Genomic DNA, 19,396 nt, shown 5'->3' on the forward strand with positions numbered 1-19,396 from the left:
CATAAGTATTGGCAAAGATCAATGTAATTTTCACAGGCGGCAGAGAGTTGTCAGCAGCTGCTGAAAGTAACTAAAACGTTACTTGTAATCTAACTAAGTTACTTTTTCAAATCAACTATGCTATCACTGAATGTGATTTCTAAACAGTTCTCTTTTTTTGGTTTTTACATTAGTAAGAGTCTGTTTCTTGCTCGAGGGTTAATTTGTCCTTCTCAGTGTCTGACAGTGGTGTAGGGGTTGGTCAGGTTTGCCCTGTGTGTTGTCTTGAAGGCATGGCGCCAGGTTAAACTGTGGAGCAGATTGGTTCCTCCACACACTCAGCAGTTTGTGAAGCTGTATGTGTTTTACTCAGTGTGATAACCAATTGTAAATAAATAAGTGTTAAGGAGAAGTATTTTTGCAAAGCATGTCCGTTTGTCTAAGGTTAAAGTAAATCTTGTAAAACCAAGCTTTAAGTACTGAAGTCCCTAAACATTACAACTGAATAAATATTTAATATTGAGTACAGTCTGAGTCTTCTGTAATTTACACTACTGGTGTTTCTGTCTGCTTATTTCCTAGCCCAAAAACTGCGGCCCTGGACTCATTAAATTTGCAAGCCCAAAGCCGCTTATAATGATCAGGCTTGGCTACTGAAACTCTAATTATTTCCTGTTTTTCCAGCAACAAAATGCACGTCTCCCTCCATTGTTTACATTTCTGTCGCTGCTGCTGATGTCGCACAGAAACGTCGGTCACGCCCCAAGACGCGTAGAGGAAATAAAATTAAATTACAAAAGATAATAATAACGCACAGTAACGCAAAGTGATTAAGATAAGTAACTGTAGTCTGACTACTGGATCTGAAATGGCAACGCGTTAGATTACTCGTTACTGAAAAAAGTGAGTAAGTAATGCTACGTCAATAAGCTTACTAAATAAGCTTTTGCAAAATAAAGAAACGCAAACTGGATGACAGACACAGATGACGATCACACCAACACCCACAACACAACCCCCATCAGCTCCCCATGTCCCCCCCAGCCCATTGCCAGCAGAGGGGGGTGGGAACGGTGGGTGGTGTCAAACAGACTAGAACCGCCTCCGATTAGGAGACAATCTGTGAAAAGATCGATCTCCTCCACCTACTCTCTGAGCTGATATTGCCTTCTGAAGGAATGCATCAAAAACAACCAATCAGAGTCAAAAGGCGGGGCTTAGTGCTGTTAATCAACTTTGTGCCCAAGCTGCTAAATGTCCTAATGGTGGAGAAACAACTTACCATTACAAGAAAACAGATTATTTGCTGTCATTGGTGGCTGTGCTAACTGGCCTTAGCGTACATGGGCATGATTGACAGCACTCATCTCCGCCTCCTGGCTCTGATTGGTTGTTTCCAGTTAGCACCCAGAGAAAGATCGATTTTTTTTTTAACAGATTATTTGTCTCATGTCATACTGTCATCACATAGTTGTAGTTTCAACAAAAATGTAAAAGAAAAAATTACTTTAAGTAGTAGGAAACCTTCAGCAACGTCAAAATGAAACTTTATGAGAAAGCAGAAAAGTATAACTGGAGATGAAGAAGATAGAGGGCTAAGATAAATGCACTTTCTCACTTCAAATGTAACAAATGTTAATGAAATTTCTGGGTGTTTTAAAGTTGACGTAGACTTTAAAATTCCCAGCTTCAGAACCAAGCTGTGTTTGGGCTTTAGGTCCGTTCAGGAAGTCAATTACAACAAGTCATCCAGTTCCTGAAGCAGCTGCCACCTGTCAGAAACTCCTTTTCTGTTTCTCCAGATCACTATCAGACCGTTTTTTTGCTTTTTTTGGGAGATCATTCCCCTCCCCTCCGTTTTTTTCTTATTGTTGAATTATGACCTCTGACTTGACTGAGGCAGTAGCCATGTTTCTATCCAATTGTCATCCAAATTTGGCACGTATCCATCAACTGGTTTGGAGCGAATCAAAGTTTCATCAGATGTTGACGCTACGCAAGGTTGTGATAAACAGGAGCTAGCGGTTGCTAACTAGCATCGCTTGCCTTTGAGTTGGAGGTTTGGATGCTGCCATTTTTGTTTTTACGTGTCCTGTTCAGCAGTGTGGCACTCTGAATTGTTGTCCAAGTGTCAAGGTGAGACCGAATAGATTTACTTTCACAAGTGGAGAATGACAGCGTTGATGGTCCACTTGATATATATAAACTTTATTAAATTTTGCTTTGGGTTTATTTCAAATGTAATGGACACAAAGAAAAGGAGAAAGCAGAGAAGTGGCTTCATCATCCATCGCTGTTTGCAAAATGTCGCTTGTGCGTCCGATTTACGAACGTATCAGAAAGTATAAAGGTTCCGGCTTGGAAAAAATTAGATTAATTGTGTGTTTAATTGTGCTATAATCTATGTAATTAATGTAAATCCCATCCCTACTTAACTTATTTGTATTCTTTGTTAAATTTAGCAGTTTATTAAAGCTGCTCAACTCTGTGCACAAACAGGATATTATCTGTGTCTCTTGTTTTTGACCCACAGATCTGAAATTAAAAAAAAGCCAACACATATTATTTTGGACATTAATATCTTTTCTCTTTTATTAAGACAAGAACTCTTCATTGTTTTGTAAAAATGTCTATTTATGAACCAATACAAAATGTGTATGGGAATGTGGAACTCCTGTTCTCCATTAATACACATTACATTTTTCTCAAGTACAGCAGAGAGACAAAAAGAACAATCTGAAAACAAGAACCGGGTGGAACAATCAAATCATTTTCTTTTTTCTTGGGGAATCAAAGGAGTTTGAAAAGGCGGTGGAGCGTTCAAAGTGACAGTAGTACAGCCACGACACGTTTCTGATCCTGCTTCATTCCAATAAACGTATGATATGTCAAAGAAAAGCAATACTTAACACTTTTTTTTTCTTTTTTTTTTTTAAACAGTGCACCAAATATTAAGAAAAAATACATAAAACATGTACAACATATTGTATATGCAGAACATCTCACCAGTTCTGGACCTAAAAAGAATGTGTTTGCACTTCCGGACTTGATGAACGCATTTGTACATGCCTTTATGTTGTCGACAGGTGGGGCCTAAACTTTGCATTCTACCTGAGATGCAGTCACATCGGTCAGCAACACACGAACCTGAGACGGGACATTATCAAAGGGATCCAATGTGCAGGAAACTACCTCAGTTACAACATATGTGCGTTCTTTATTTCTTTTTCTTTTAATTTACAGGGAATATCCAGAAAAATAAGTCAAAACCTTATGTGTCATTTACTCCAATCTCTGATTAATTCGACACACACAAATGGTATCTTTCATGTTTTTAGGAGTACAAAAAAGTCAAAATCAACAAATCGGCCTTAAGGAAGAAGCAACATCCCCGTCAGTTCCTGTATTGACGACTTTATGTCTTAAAACTGGATCTAAGTGGAAGCTGCCATTGGTCATGGAAGCAAAAACAGTGCTCACTGTAGAATACAAATCACAAAGTTGCAGCCTAACAGATGAAGTGGTATCTGCTCTGTGATCCATAAAGCAACAATAACCAGTCAGATATTTGTCTTTTTTTATTTTATTCAGACACCAGACCGTGAAACATCTAACCTAATCAGCCCCCGTTGCCCTACCCCCACCCATCCAGTTTACACAAACACAAAACAGTGTCGTCAGCATACAGAGTGAACAGAGTGGTGATTTATATGTGACTTATTAAATCGAGCACACGAAATGTGTGTAACTAATATGTACACGTCCGGTGAAAAAGCCAAAAAAATGAAACTCCCGGCTGCAGCTAACCCAACTGTTCTTTTCTAGGGCTGCGAACATTTCATTAGCGCAGACGGGGAAAGGTTAAAGAATGCATTTCAATCCGTTCCTTTGAGACAAACCTCAGCTTCAAATCCCCAACATAAAAAGCCTGAATGCTGTCTTCATGCATGACGATGATATTTTAAAGCTATCGCACAGCTGATGTGATTCACATTTATAAAATACAATGAAATGCGTAAAAGTCACAACTAGTGGTAGATATGAGGACACACCGCAAGCAACACTCAGTTCCCCAAACAGGAACTCGAAAAGCAGTTTTCAGTCCAAAACGTTCAGCGATTTTGACTGATATGTATTTATACTGATGAACTGAAAAAAATATAATAAATAAAGTCAGCAGAAGACAGAGGTGGTAGGTCAAAACTAGCTGAAAAGCTAATGTTAGCTGTGTAAATGTTATTAAAAGCAAATGGGCTAAACCTCGCATGTTGACTAACATGAACTCACTCCATTCAGTGTGTTGGGTTTATCATAAATAGATCAAATGATCATTTTAACTAAATTGCTGATGTTAGCATGAGGGCTATCACTGAAATATTGGCCTACAGTAGCATCCCCTATTCGGTTTGCAAAAAGATAAACGTAGCTAAAATGCTCATGCTAGCTTAAATGCTAATTTTATGGCTGATCTGGGTGATGCATTAACATTTTTCTTGTATATTTTGTTGTTTATTGTCATCTTTTCTCCACTTCACTGTAACGTCTTTTGAGCTAAGAGGGTTGAATAGTTAGTTCTGATTAAAACTGTATTTCATTAATTATATCAGTGATTATCAGACTAACTGTGAGTCCGACGGTCTGACAAAAAGTCAATCAGAACAAATTGTCTGAGCTGCCAACTTTATATAGAGGCGATTAAGGGATTTAGTCAGTTTTAGAGATTTTCAGCTGTAGATTATTTGAAATTTTCTTCTTCTACAGTCAAGTGACACCACTTCACTACTTCTAAAATAAAAACAGGAAGGGAGTGTTTGAATTTATTGCATGTGGGTGCTCAGCTGCCAGCAGTTCACTGTGATTGGCTGTTTGTTTAAACTTGTTTTAATGTGAAGAAATTACCACAAAATAGGGAAGTAATGGAAAAACCAAACAGTCGGAGCAGAGCCTGCTGCTGGCAGAGATCTCTCCATTTCACAAAGAATATTTCTCCTTTCTGCCATCTTCTCTGCCTAAAACATTCTTATGCTCACTAAAAGTCATATCACTACCTCTAACATTTTGTCAGGTTAGGTCTTAATGCCTATGATGCTATATGAAAAACCTTTAGCTTACCGAGGGAAAATCCTAAAAAAAAGATAAAATTTCCAAAATTTTGAGCATTTTCCTAAAATGATGACGACAGGAGCTAATTTGTCTTGGGATTCATAAAAGCCCAAGATATTTAGTGGGATTAATTCATTGTTTTCACATGATTTTAAATATTTGAGCATATATTCATGATTTTGACATCTGCATTAGATAAATGCAGATGGGGCCGCATTATGCAAAAATCATATTTTGCACGTTTTTGCATTTCCACTTGGGTTTCTACAGCTTCTAACAACAACAGCCCAAGCACTTAAAACAAAACCACTCAGCTGTTTTAGGCGATACGCTCATGTTGTTTGGTGTCTGGAAAATTAGCTGTTTCGAAAATCTCCAGAATGTAATGTCACCAATCAGCAGGCACCGCCCTGTTACCTAGCAACCACAGCGGAACTCAGCCCGTTACCTAGCAACCCAAAACTGAGCTCCAGAATGTTTGGTCAGCTGGTTTTACTGCTGTATAAGAACAGAAGTGTTTTGTTGTTGACTTACCATCCAGAAACCATTTGCTGTGTTCTTGTTGGTTATGCAGGAGGCTCTACTAATGCTTTTCAAAGAAGTATAGTTGTATAATTGCTCCTCTGTTTGCAGCCATTTTCAGCTGCGACTGTAAACATTGAGTTGGGGGGCGTGGTCAGCAGCAGCTTAATTTAAAGTGACAGAGGCCGACTGAGGAGACTAAAATCCCATTACCTAACAATGATTTTTTTGCAAAAAAAAAAAAATGTGATGAAATAGTTTTTAATGCCCACAGACCTGTTCTAACTTGTACATTTAGTCATTTTGCCCTGGAAAAACACCCAGAATTAAAATGACAGTGATGCAGATGATGGCATACAATCTTTATGTGACACGAGGAGTGGAAACCGCTAAATATTCCCACTGGAAGAAGCGCGCTCCAGCCGCTACCTCCACCCACGTCCACCCACATCTGTCCTGGACTCATTAAACGTGTTGCTTGCCGTGTGAACTCATAAGAACCACAACAGAACCACCAGGCGCCCTGCATTGTTGACAAGCTGATGCAAACAACGGATTAACGGCACGGAGCAGAAAATGTGAAGGAAGTTATTTTACAGGCAAACAATAACTTTTGGCATAACTCCAAACCGACTCCGGTTCGGTTCTGGCAGGTGGTGCTGAAGCGGAGCCGAAGCGATCCTGGCGCGGACACAGACATGCAAAAGACGTGTGAAATATCGAAGCATTCAAAAAGCGGGCGGGTGAAAGCAGAACCCGAGTGGTGTGACCCTCAGAGCCGTTCGGTTTCCTCTCCGTTTGTCAGAACTTAAGATGAGAACCAAGGCGTTCGGGCGTTACTGTGGGAGGCTGTAGAAAGGATTTGTGATTCCTCTGGCTTCATCTACATCCAGTGTTTATGAGAATAAATGAACCCACCGACCAACGCCCGCTGGAGCTCAAATGAAGTTCAAACTTACAGATGTTTCAGTTTAAAGCTGGTTAAGGCGGTTATTTCTACTGCGTTAACTACACAACACGAGCATAGGATACTTTATTTCTTATTTTCTCCACTTGGAAGAGAAATAATACTTTCGATTGAGAGAAAATGCAAACAAACTGAAACGCTGGTATGTACAGGCATTTTAATCATAAGAAAAAGGAGGAAGTTTTAATTAAGCAACATGGAAGAAAATTAGGGATGCAATTCAGAAAGTAAGTCAAGATCGGTCAAAATCTGTCGGTGTTTATTTTTGCAAACGTTCTGGTCATTTTGCCCCGTCACCATTTTGTCAGAAAAGTGAACTCTGGTTTGGTACTACATGTGAACACCAAGCGGACCAGAGACCGCTCCAGAAGGAGGAAGCGGACTACAGCGCAGGGCATTCTGGGTAAATACAACCAAAACAAACATGTTAGCCTAAGCGAAAGAAATGGCTCGTGGTTTTTACCCAAAGATAAACTACACAAATCCTCCGACCGCTAAAATCCGACGACACTCCATTTTTATACTATCTGATGAAGAAGGATTCACGCACAGTGTCGTTTTCATGTGGTTCTTGGTGCAGCGCCCCCGCAGGTAAGGAGGAGAACAAGGTGCTCAAAAGGTTTGGTTGGTTTGACTCAAAGCCAATTTGAAAGTGTAACAAATGTTGCAACTTTTATTCCCAATCGAACCGAGTCGACCAGACCATCAGGTGGGAAAACACAGTAAGTCTGTGGTTAAGATCTACAATCTCACTTAATGTTATTTTGATTTAATTAAGGGTCAGAATCAATTGTAGGATAAAAATAAATAAATGATGGTTTAATAGACAGTTATATACAAATAAATTAAAGTTTGCATGAGATTCAATTAGTTTATGTACAAATGTATGAATTTGTTTGTTTCCAGATGTGACAGAAATTAGGAGAAGAGGCAAAATGACCCATAAACTTTTGCATGCTTGCTTCTGCCTGTACTTTAAGGTGTTGTTGGTGGGGGAGTTTAATAAAAACAAACCCGCGTCTGGTTTAGGCTGTCCGTACAGTGACACACAAAGCACTCCATGCATTACGTCTTCAGAACCTCAGAGGAAAAAGAGAGAGGAAATGGCTTGAGACAAATCACAGTATACTTGAAAGAGTGTTTGTTATGCAGGAGAGGAGTAGAGCGCGCGTGTGCAGACACATTTAGAGAAATGAATAAAGTGGCTGTGTAATTTTACCCTCATACAAAAGCCGACAGCACGCTGATAATAACAAGTGTTGAGGGGGGGAGAAAAGATGAAAACGGGGAAAAAAAGAGCAACGAGGTTATGCAAATGACGATCAGCACGAGTGTAGAGTGTGGAGAGAACAAAAAAATTCAGAACAAGGCACAGAATTTTCTGCAAATGGTGGAACTAAAAGATAAAACTTCGTACCAGCAGTTAGGGAGGTGTTAAATGGTGAAGCTCTCTACAGTGATTTCTGGCAACATCTGGCGCCCCCACCCACTCCCACCCCATCCCCACCCCCCGACTCGCTTTTATCTTTTTTTAATATTTTGTCTTTTTTATCTTAAACACAAATAACATTCCATCTACATCTGCAGACTAGACTAAACGACGGCGTAAAACCAGGCTTTTCCTTCAAAATCCCTCCTCCTTCCCTTTCCCCAAAAAGCGATCCGAATCCGTCAAAAACCCCCCCAGCCCCATCCCCGGGAAAGAGGCTCGGCGTGCCGGCGACGACACCCGAGCGAGGGCGGGGTTCCCCCCAGTTCGGGTTAGATGTAATACTCCTTCTTTTCGTCCGAGTTGGTGTGGCCGCCCTCTGCATTGATGATGGCTGTGTCTGCGTCCGCCGCGTCGTCTGCACCTTTGGCTTCGTGCGTGAAGTAGGTACCTGAGGAGGGGCAGCGGAGCACAGAGTTACCCCGCAGCAAAAAGTGACTCATTCACAACGTCTACTACGAGTTAGGGCTGCACAATTAATCAGTAACAAGGCATATATTGTAATAGACACATGCTCAAGTGATAATACATATCAATATTCAATATAGTCACCAAAATCATTTTTTGCCTAAGTCACCTTTTGGCAATAGAGAGGTGGTGTTTATTTCACAAAAATACGTTTTGACAACATTATTTTAGAAAGCTAACGATGCACAGAACCGCACGGCCTTCTGGGAGATGTAGGCAGAGGAAACCTTTAGCTGCTCAACCTCTATGCTAGTTACGTGGGGTTGGTGGCAACAACTAACTCTCTCACTGTGTCGTTGCCTAGCAACGACCTTGCAGGGTAACAAGCAGTTTTAAATCCCCCAACTTACCAACTTCAGTTACCTAGCAACAACCTGTTGAGTAACAGCAGCAGTTTCAGTTTTGTGCTTAAAATAAACAACGGTGTAAAGTGAAAACTGAAGATAAAACCGTAAAGGTCAAGCCACCAGTTTGGTAGTATTTCAGATGGTTAAAACAAAAAATCTAATCAATAATTGTTGATAGATGCTCATGTTGTGATAAGTTCTTCAGCCACATCGTTCAGCCCTGTTATGAGTATGATTATTTCATGCTAAAAATGAGGCTCTGTGCTTGTAGTTTACCTTTCATAAGCTGTGGACACATTGCATGTTGTTGTTTAGCAAAAATACGATTCTTGGATACGATACCTGTATGTATTATTGAGTGCATTGCACCACAGCAAAGAAAAAAATAACACATAGAAAAAACGTTGAACAACAACTCAAAACCAGCCACATGTTGGCCCGACAGGATAACAAATTTTGCTGGACGGCAAATAGTCCCAGAAGTTGTTGCGATAAACGATGACATTGTTGTTTTGAGAGCATTTTTATGTAATATAATGGTAATGGCATAATAACGCAAGTACGCATTCTCAAAGATCAACAAACTTTAAACTCGAATGAACATTTAACACCAGAGCTGGAAGACATCTTAAATATCCAAAGTAAATAAACAAAACAACAGAAATAAAAAAATAAAATGAATTACGAAGTTTCTGTAAACAAAATTATCCTTAAAAAAAAAAAAAAAAAAAAAAAAAAAAGGCCAGTTGAGACCAAAACAGCAAACTGAAGATTTTCATCATCCAGGTTTTGGCAGAAAGAAAAACCATGCAAATGAAAAGTGTTGATTTATTGCTGATCGTCACGTTTTATAAACTTAAAATTAAGTATTTAATTAGTATACTTTCTACTACACTACAAGTACATGGACCGCACTATACTCGATATACTCAAGTATACAGTACTCATCAAAGTAAACTTTGAGTATGCTACATTTTGCTAAGGGACGTAGCGGCTAGCAGCCTGCTGCTTTAGATGATACCACAGATTAAAATGTGACCCTCCATTCACAGCACCTGATTATTTAAATCCTCACACACACACCTACACACCCCCACACACACACACACACACACCCGCACCCACGCACACATCTACACACACGCCACCAGCAGCAGCAAAGCCTCACACTCAGATTCTCCATTTTCCCCCGGTTTGCTTGCTGCAGGATTGGCACATGAAAATCAGGGCCTTGAAATGATCTTGAGTGCGCAGAGGAGTGTGGATCGCACGTTCGAATTAACCTTGTCAAGTTGGGCAAAAGAAAAGGCCACTTCAAACCTCATTTGCAAGATTTATTCACACCCTGTCACAGCGGACGAGCCTGGTAATGATGACAATATATCGAGGCTGAGTGAGGGAGAAAAAATGCCAAACGTGAAAAATTACCGTTTGATCAGACAGAAACAAGGTGCTCAGTGGTGCTGCAGCAAGTACCAACCTGCTGGAGGATTTTCTTCTGTTCTGCTTCAGTGTCACACTCAGACCAAACTAATGTTAATATTTCACAAATATGACCTGAACAAACACAAAAAAAAAACAGCTTTCAAAAGCAACCTGGCCCTGTGTGAGAAAGTGATCGCCCTTGAAACTTAATAATCCGGTCAAGTGCCTCATTTCAGCAGTAAGGCAGTCCAGAATGTTTTATATGGTAAAAACATAATTAGCAAACAAAACCAAAGAGGAAACATTTCAGTGGCAAAATAAGGAGTGAAGAAAAGTTATAATCCAGACTAAAATATGGCTGGACGATATGGCAAATGTAGCACAATATAACCGTTTCATGTCAATCAATACATATAATAATTGATCAGCTTATGGTTTTAAATATCTGAAATACTACCAACCTGATGGTGTGACCTTTCCTGTTTTATCCACAATTTTTGCTCCACGTTGTTTTTTAAATTTATTTTTAAGCAGTTATGAAGCTCAGTGGGGAAACCTTGAACTGCTGCTGCGCCAGTTACGCAATAGATTGCTGCTAGGCAACCAAAGAGCGAGTGAGTTACTAGGTAGCCAAAGAGTGGAGGTGAAGTTGCTGGTGTGCTCTGGATCATTGTCCAGCTGCAGAACCGACGTGATCTGGATCTTAAGAGCCAAGTTCACCAGTTACAGCCCCAGACCATCATACTGCCACCACCATGTTTCATCCCCAGACCATCATACTGCCACCACCATGTTTCGCTCTGGGGATGATGTTCCTCTTCAGGAAAATGCTGTCCTGCTTCTAAGCTAGATGTAATAAATAAATAAAATAATTATTGTGGTTTAGATTGTTGTAGGGTTCTTCCTGTGAGTTGTTTCTTTCCACTGTCACCACATGCTTGCTCAGGCTGACTCAGTGCATTCTGCCTGGCTTCCTTAAATCTAATGTTTTGCCACTTGGCATTAAATTATTGACTGTGTTCTATTAAAACTTGAAGTTCAGATTATCTTGACGCTTAATTTCCACTAACACTGGAAATGTTGTGACCTGTTGAAGTACTTGGCAGGTTGACCAACATTTCTGAAGCATTGCTTTGGGGAAAAGCTGCCATACTGATAATGTGCTGATGCCAAGTGACTTGAAACTCTGACCGAAGCAGAATGATAACATAGAAACATTTTTCTGCATCTCTAATTGCCTCATTTATGCTATTTCCCCTCTGAAGTGTTTAATGTACGCAAGCCCATTTCCTCCTGCGTTGGAAACATTAACGTGTGAAACTCCTTATAGATTGTAATTATCCGGCCGTCATGAGGGCGGCGTACGATGAATGTCGTGCTATTCATCAGGACCGCCAGAAAAATGCAGTTTTACTAGTCATCAGTAACCCGCAGCACTAATGGATGCTCCTCCATCATTTGGCAAACTTCCAGCCGGTGATGTAATAATAAGAGAAACAAACTGAAGCACTTTACCTTGTGACGGTGCAGATGGCGCTCCAGAGTATAAAAATGAGCTTCTAAGAAATGTTTTGGCTTAAATAAAATTCTTAATTCATCTCCCTTTCACATATTTGATCATTCTGACCATTTTAAGAGGAATATTCGACCTTTGAACCCTTCAAGCTTTTATTATTTTTTATGGGATTTAAAAGGCTCTCACACACAAGAGACAAAGAAACGCCAACTGAGCAATCTGTCCAATAAAAGAAACAAACAAACCCCGAATTCTCGTTTATCTAGTTGATTCTTTGAAAAATACCAAAGACACCACAGACTGTGGACGCTGACATTAGCGTTAGCATCTGTGCTGCTGCTACATGTTTAGCATTGAGATGCTCTTTCAGGCCTGAACAGCTTTGCTGACAGGCTAACTCCTTTTAGCACAACAATAGCCTTTTCCAGCATCCAATCAGATCGCTTTGGAAGCCGAAATTAACTCTCAGTAAGCCGAGAGAAGCGGTTTTGTTCTCCATCATCGTCATTTGCGGATTTCACATGTGCATCAGATTTTTGGGTGTACCAGAAACACATGAATAAAAAGGTTCCGGCCCGGGAAAAAAGATGTTGCTGCATTAAAATCTCTGTAATTATTTCATTAAAATTTGAAAAATTTAAGTCCTGACCCTACTTGAAAGGATACATGTAAATAAAGGTTTACTTATTTACTTCTGTACTTCAAAACTGAAGAAGCCTTTTGGATGAGAGATGAAACATTTTCAAGAAACAATAGAATAAGTTCTACGTAAGAACTTAGGATTAGCCTACCTACTAATGTATCGTCTGCGTATAAAAAGGGAGTCTATGTCAAATTAGAAGCTCAATCTGTGGCATTATCATGTGGACTAATCATTTTCTGAAGAAAACCTAAGAAAGGCTGTAGTTAGTTGAAAGCAGAGTAAAAACAAACTATGGGTAGTTTAAAACTTTTGCACATCTACAAAAACAAATAAACCTTAAGTTAGTGAGACCCAGAGTATGAACTGGTCTGCTACCTTTGTGTCTTGCAAAGTAGCGTCCCAAGACGATGAGCAGGCAGAGCATGGCGAAGACGACCACGGCCACCACTCCTCCGATGACGGCGTGGTCCACCGTCCTCGGTGCTCCTTCTCCAGCTCGAGAGTCTGAGAAGAGAAAAGTCCATGAGAGAAACAGAACCAGCAAAACCGCCTGCGACACGGTGGGAAAGGCGATTAGCCACCGAACCGCTGTGAGTCTGACAGAGAAATGTAACGTCGATGTAGATTCCTCTTAATGGAGAAGAACCTAAAATCTGTTGCCTTAGCAACTCAAAAACACGGCGAGTCGGGTCGCCTGTCACCGGGCGACTAACTCACATCCTATTAATATATAAATGTTACTACTGTCGTTCAATATAAACCAGATTATTTTGTACATTTTATTAATCAACTTATTGAAAAACATGAAAAAAGACACCAAAGTTAAACTGAAGTAGCAACACTTGATAGTTATATATAGATATATATGATATATATCTAAATAATTCAAAATATATCTAAATAACACAATATTTCTCCATCAATCATAAACATATTAAACACAGTTGAGCATTGTCTTTATCAGTTACAGTATCATCATCATGCAAACTTAAAATGTTTAAATTCTAAGTTTTGGTGTGTCACAATAACAAGCTTTGATGGACGATAAATTGTCCCAGAAGTTATCGCAATAAACTACAATACTGTTGTTTTGAGACTATTTTCAAGTAAAATAATAGTAATGGAATAATAATGCAATGATCAATTAACTGTAAGTTCTACTCAACATTTAACACTGGAACTGGAAGACATTTTAAATATCCAAAATAAACAGATAAAGCATCAGAAACAACCAATAAAAAGATTATGAAGCCTCTGTAAGCAAAATTGTTGAAATTCAGACCAAAGCACCAGAATGAAAACTTTCATCATCCAGTATTTGGCAGAAAGACAGAAACGATAAATGATGCAAATGGAACTTACTGCGTTTGTTTTAAGTTATATATTAATGCTTTTATTGTGAAGGACCTACAGTCGAAGGGTAACTTATATGTGGACCTTTTAGAAATTACAGGGTTTAATAAAGTATTCACACCCCTGTAGCTTTTCCACAAGAACTGATCAAGTATTGGGATTGTAAATCATAAACCAACACAGAAGTGAGGATAAATGCAAAGTGCAAAGAAAATCGTGTGAAATGGCGGAGAATCCTCCCAGGAGAAGCTAAACCACTAGAATTACTCCAACAGCTCATCAATATTGGCGTTTCCATCAACGTTTTCATGTTGGTTTGGTTCAGTGGTGGAGGTCCAACTGTGATCTGGAACATTTCATCTTGTTGTGACTAGTCTGGTTCTTTGACTCCAGCAGGAAATCATCTTAAAAACCTAAACGAGCTCCTCAAAACATTGAGAGACCTTTTTCCTCGTATTTTGTCAAACATAAAGCTGCAACTCACGGTCACAAATTGCCACAGTTCACAGTTTGAGTTCAGTTTGAGGTGATTCTTTTTGAAAAAGTCAGGAACTATAAATGGTTTTTAAATGTTCCTTCCCTTGACGGTTCAAACAAAGAGCCATGCGGTTTAAAATCCGCCTCCCACGTGAGATAATGAAACCACAGTGGCTGTGTTTCCCTTAATGAAAGTAATTGCACCTAAGTGATAGTTTCTGCGTATAAATTGCCTCCCGGGACGTTTCCAGGAACTGTCAGGGATCTGCGGCTCGTTTCAAAGCAGATTGACGCTGCTTTTCGGTGTGATTTAAATAAAAATCACTACCTCTTAAACCGACTTTGCAATTATTTCTCATCCTGCTGTTTGCAGAGCAGAGAGGAAGTCAGACAGCGCTGATTTCATGAATGCGTTACGGCTGCTGCCCCCTACAGGACAAAGCTCCACAACAGATGAATGAGCTTTTATTTGCTGTGCTGACTTTGAATTCTTTTTGTTTCTCCACTAAAATTAATTTAAACCAGAAACTTCTGATGCAGACAATCACAACCGTCCTCTGCACCCCGTCTGCAGCCCTCCGCCCCCCCTCCGCCCACATTAACATCGTAATAGGAAAGTGTGTTAAAGCACAGCTCTCACAGCCTGACAAGAAGTGAATTGGATGTCAGAAGGATTCCTGCTCAGTTTAATTGAACTTGCCCGGCGCTAAAAAGAGAAAATCTGCAGTCAAAATAACCTATTAGATCTATAAGGTGAAGCTTTGTTGAGTTTGACAGGTAGAACAGCACTGACCTCCACAGCGCTGTTTTCATCACAACGTTCAAAAAATGGTCTGAGTAAATACAAAAAGCATTTTTAAAATGGTGACTGCCCCCTAAACTTAATCATTTTGTCCCACTCTTCTTGTTCTTTCAGCTACATTGAAGGTTTTCAGACCCCAAACATCCTATTTAAGGTCGCCCCACACCATCCCAACCAGACTTAAATCAGAACTTTGACTAGGCCACTCTATTTTTTGTACAGGTTAATCCATTCAGAGGTGGATCTTTGTTGTTCTGCCTAACCCAAACCGGTCCATCAGCTGCAGTATTCAATATATTAGCCATCTGCCGAATCAGAAGCTAAGTTCAGGATTTCATATAATAGAGTATGTTTATGATTGGTGTCCTGTTGGATGACTGTAAACTATGTCAAAATTTTACTTGATAAAGTTTTCTTTAAAGAAAAAAATATGAGTTTAGTTCTAGTGGTGCTAACACCAGAATATTTGTGCCATTGGACAGCAGATTAATGACGACCAACCTAGCCGTAGTAGGTAGTCACCAGTCTCTACTAAGCTAGCGCTAGCCTGTCCATGCTAATGTACAACACAGGAAGTGGCCAATTCAGTGGGTGACCAGGTAGTGAATAGGCATGCTATTCACTAGCCTTTCCAAAGCTAATGCTAGTAGGTAGCCTCCTTCTGATTTGCTAGCATCGGCCGCTCATTTACCGTTGTTGGCCAATCATTTTTCTCCGAAGAGTTTTTGCGGCGCTAGTGGCTCGTATTTTTTTCCACAGTAGGCAGACAGGAAGGAGGGTGAGGAGAGGGGGGAAGACATGCGGCAAAGGTCGTCGGGACCGGGAGTCGAACCCGCGACGTCCAAGTCGAAGACTAAGGCCTCCAAACGTGGGGCGTGCTAACCCCCTGCACCACCACAGCACGCCCCGGCCAATCATTTATCAGATCAGTAGCTAGCTTCAGAATGGATATAGCTTCCAGCGATAAGTTTTCTCTGACATAGTCAGTACAAGTCAGCCTAGGCATGCTAGGTGTTAGCCTCTCCAAAGCTAACGATAGACCATCTTTGCGAATGACCAGCAGAGGAAGAAGCCAACCCACTGGGCGACCAACCTATGTGTGCTAGTCACTAGCCTCTCCAAAGCTAATGCTAGTGAGTTGCCTCAGTTACCGTTACCAGCCTCTCATTACTCAGATCAGTAGCTAGCTTAGAAATGCACGTAGCGTCCTGTAACAAGGAAATAATCCACTGGGCCCCAATAGTCTTAATTTTGGCTCTGAAACTGTACCAGTTGCAGACTTTGGTTGGAACCAGTGGTTACTTGAGCTAACATTGCGGTTTCCTCTGACAACATCAGGTGATTTTTCTCCACACAACGGCAGCTCTTTGGATACTACCTCTCTTTCTTCCCCATTCTCTGTAAGGCTGACAGATGTTTATATGCAGCTGTATGTTGTGTTCTTATTCCTCCGTGAAATTAGAACTTTTCAACTGAATCAATAAAAGCCTTAAATTAATATGACATTCATGCCGATGAGCTGTAATAAATAGTTTGAGGCTGGCTATAAACCATGTCACAAATCTCGCCTGGAATGTAATTAGCGGGAAACTTGCAGGATCTTCGTTAAAGCACCGTGAAGATGCATCATGTTGATGAGACCAAATGGGTTATTAAAGGACTTAATGTAGCAGCAAAAAAATAACATTAACCTCAGAATGGAAGTTGTGAACTGAAGATGTAGGACATTATGAGAAGAAACAAACTGTGTAAGAGATAGTCATAATTACTTCCCCAGCAGCAGCTCATGTTTCATGGCTCTCAGCTACTGTACTGTCCTTTTACAGCCAGGGACGTATACCTGCTCTACTTCCTGCTCATTCCCACACTTTTTAATTGATGCATCTTTCATTTAGCACAGCAGAGTCTCCTGAAAGTTTTCTGTTCTTTAATTTTCAAACTTTACCTCGAAATGTGCTTGAAATCTAAAAGCTGAGTTAAGGTTGGACGATGCGGCTGAAAACAAATCACAATATAAGCGTTTCATATCAGTGGATATCAAACATTATTGATGAGTTTTTTTATTGTTTAAAATGTCTAAAATACTGCCAAATTGGTGGAGTGACCATTCCTGTTTTATCTACAGTTTTCATTACACGTTACGTTTTATTTGTAAGCAGTTATGAAGCACAAAGGCTCAACCTTTCTTCTGCCTACGTCTCCCAGAATGCCGTGCGGTTCTGAGTGAATATTCTACATATTGTCACCTTCATAAAATAATGGCCTAACTCACTTTTTTGCCAAACGTTATTGTGGCAAAAAAAAAAAAGCTTTCCACACCGTGGACCAAAATCTCCGAATTGAAAGAATTCAGGGGCTAAAATTCTTTTTCTCCCCAAGTGAAAAACCTGAAAATAATGTGAAATCTCTCTCTTTTACCTGCACAACAATAAATAGAACACACAATATTTTATATTTACCTTAGAGTTTAACATTGGGCTTATTCTTTTCCATTTTTTTAAGTCTATGAAATGTTTTTGGTTTATTCCCAAGAATACACAAACCTCGCTGTATTGAGCCAAATGTAATGGAAGAGTGTTTCTAAGCAAAAATTCAAGATGTTTGAGACACGGCTTGTTACAAGACAAAAAAAGGCAAACTAAAGAAAAAATATTTTTTGTTGCACTGAACATTTTTAGTTTAAGAAGATATAAACTTGCCATGGACGATTACAGGCTAAAACAATGCCCAAAAAAGTGTTTGAAGGCCATACAACGTTAATTCAAGGGCCACAAAATGACAAAAAAGGGCAAAAAATGATGATATTGAATGTTGAGAATTGTATCAGATGTCTTATACACTGATATTGATCATGTGTTTATCCAAAACGGAGGATCCAGCAGTCAATCGGGAGCGGCCTTGTTGGCGGGAGAGAAACCTAGGAGTGAGAGTTTCTCATTTTCATGGAACATGTTGACGGAGACGTGAAAGATCTCCTAATTGGATCTCCTAATCTGCTAATTAAGCATTGGTGATGTGGGTGCTGCGCCTGTAGATAGAGAGGCAATAAGGAATACAGCAGCACAATGTGGGCGGGGTGTCACCGGCGCACAACGCCTCGTCAAGATCCACTTCCAATGCCAGCAATGCTTCTGGTTAAAGAGGGAATGTAATTAAAGCGCCAATGAACCTATTCATTGAACCTATTTAAAAATGTCAGGGAAATCTTTCGCCTCTCGGGTGGCGAGCTACGCCGCTGCCATACAGAACGACTCCGCCGAAGGTAGATTAAGCCTTCCTGAAAGATGTCAGAAAAAGGGCTTTTCATTTTGCTTCTGAAGCCGCGTAAAAACGAAACAGTTCAAACTTAAATAATAAAAACCGGCCAATTATTCTTCTCCAGCAGTGATTCAAGAGATGGCTTCATCAGCCAGAGGAGTGTTTGTTATGAATTATTTTTGAGATGTTAGAGTAACTGGAGAAAGTAAAAAAAAAAAAAAACGAAGAAAAAAGAAGCTAAATAAGATATAAAGTGATGTTTCTGCATCAATCAGGCAGAAATGGAGAGACAAGCTGGAAACGTGTCAGAAGAAGAAGAAACATCCTGGATGCTTTGGGTCCCGCAGCAAATCGACATCTACATCCACTCCAGGAGCTCATCAGCGACTCCTCCAGAAGAATAGCTACCTGCCTCAACTAAGGTCAAAGGTCATGATTCAACAATAAGACAGAGAGAAAATATCTTCCACTGGAGAGTTTCAAGACCAGAACGGCTGACCTGACTCACATTTACTAAAAGAAAAACCAAAAAAACATCCTGACGATCCAGAAGACTTCTGGGAAAATCTTCTCTTGGCTTGAAGAAGTGGAATGGATCTTTCTGGAGTAAAACTGGAGTATTTTCCAGTCTGACTTGTTGGTGGCGGTAGAGAAATGCAGCTCTGAATATCATCCTGAACTGCAAAACGGGATTTACAACAACCTCATCTTAATTCAGGGAAATTTCACATCTTCAAACAGTTCTGTAGTTTATCAGATTCAAGGAAGGGAGGAAGGAAAGAAGGAAGGACGAGAGAAAGGAAGGAAGGAAGGAAGAAAAGAGGAGAGAAAAGAAAAGGAAGGAAGGAAACTGGAAGGAAAGAAAACGAGGGAGAAAAGGGAGGAAGGAAACAATAGCACAGATGGGCTATCGTTCGCACTGGATTTGTTGTTGTTAGCCCTGAATAGGCCAGTGTTAGTCTTGGATAAGCTAGCAGTAGCTTTTGATAGGCTTGTGCTAGTCCTAAAAAGGCTAGCATTAGCCATTGATAGGCCCACATTAGCCCT

The 19,396-nt window shown here is 40.1% G+C and overlaps 1 protein-coding gene across 5 annotated transcripts in view; it reads right to left on the minus strand.

The window, feature by feature from the left end:
- Positions 1–2,541: 2,541 nt before the first annotated feature.
- Positions 2,542–19,396, minus strand: part of cadm1a (cell adhesion molecule 1a) — a 400,396-nt gene continuing 383,541 nt past the window's right edge. For all 5 annotated transcript variants that reach the window (XM_032576103.1, XM_032576102.1, XM_032576104.1 and 2 more), the window contains 2 exons: positions 12,835–12,963; positions 2,542–8,451 (listed from right to left, as the gene is read on the minus strand). In XM_032576103.1, the coding sequence (XP_032431994.1) occupies positions 8,333–8,451; positions 12,835–12,963 (248 nt within the window). In that variant the 3' untranslated portion in view covers positions 2,542–8,332. The remainder of the gene's footprint in view (positions 8,452–12,834; positions 12,964–19,396) is intronic.

Source organism: Xiphophorus hellerii, chromosome 11 (genome assembly GCF_003331165.1).
Source record: "Xiphophorus hellerii strain 12219 chromosome 11, Xiphophorus_hellerii-4.1, whole genome shotgun sequence".
In the NCBI taxonomy this organism is placed as follows: Eukaryota; Metazoa; Chordata; class Actinopteri; order Cyprinodontiformes; family Poeciliidae; genus Xiphophorus; species Xiphophorus hellerii.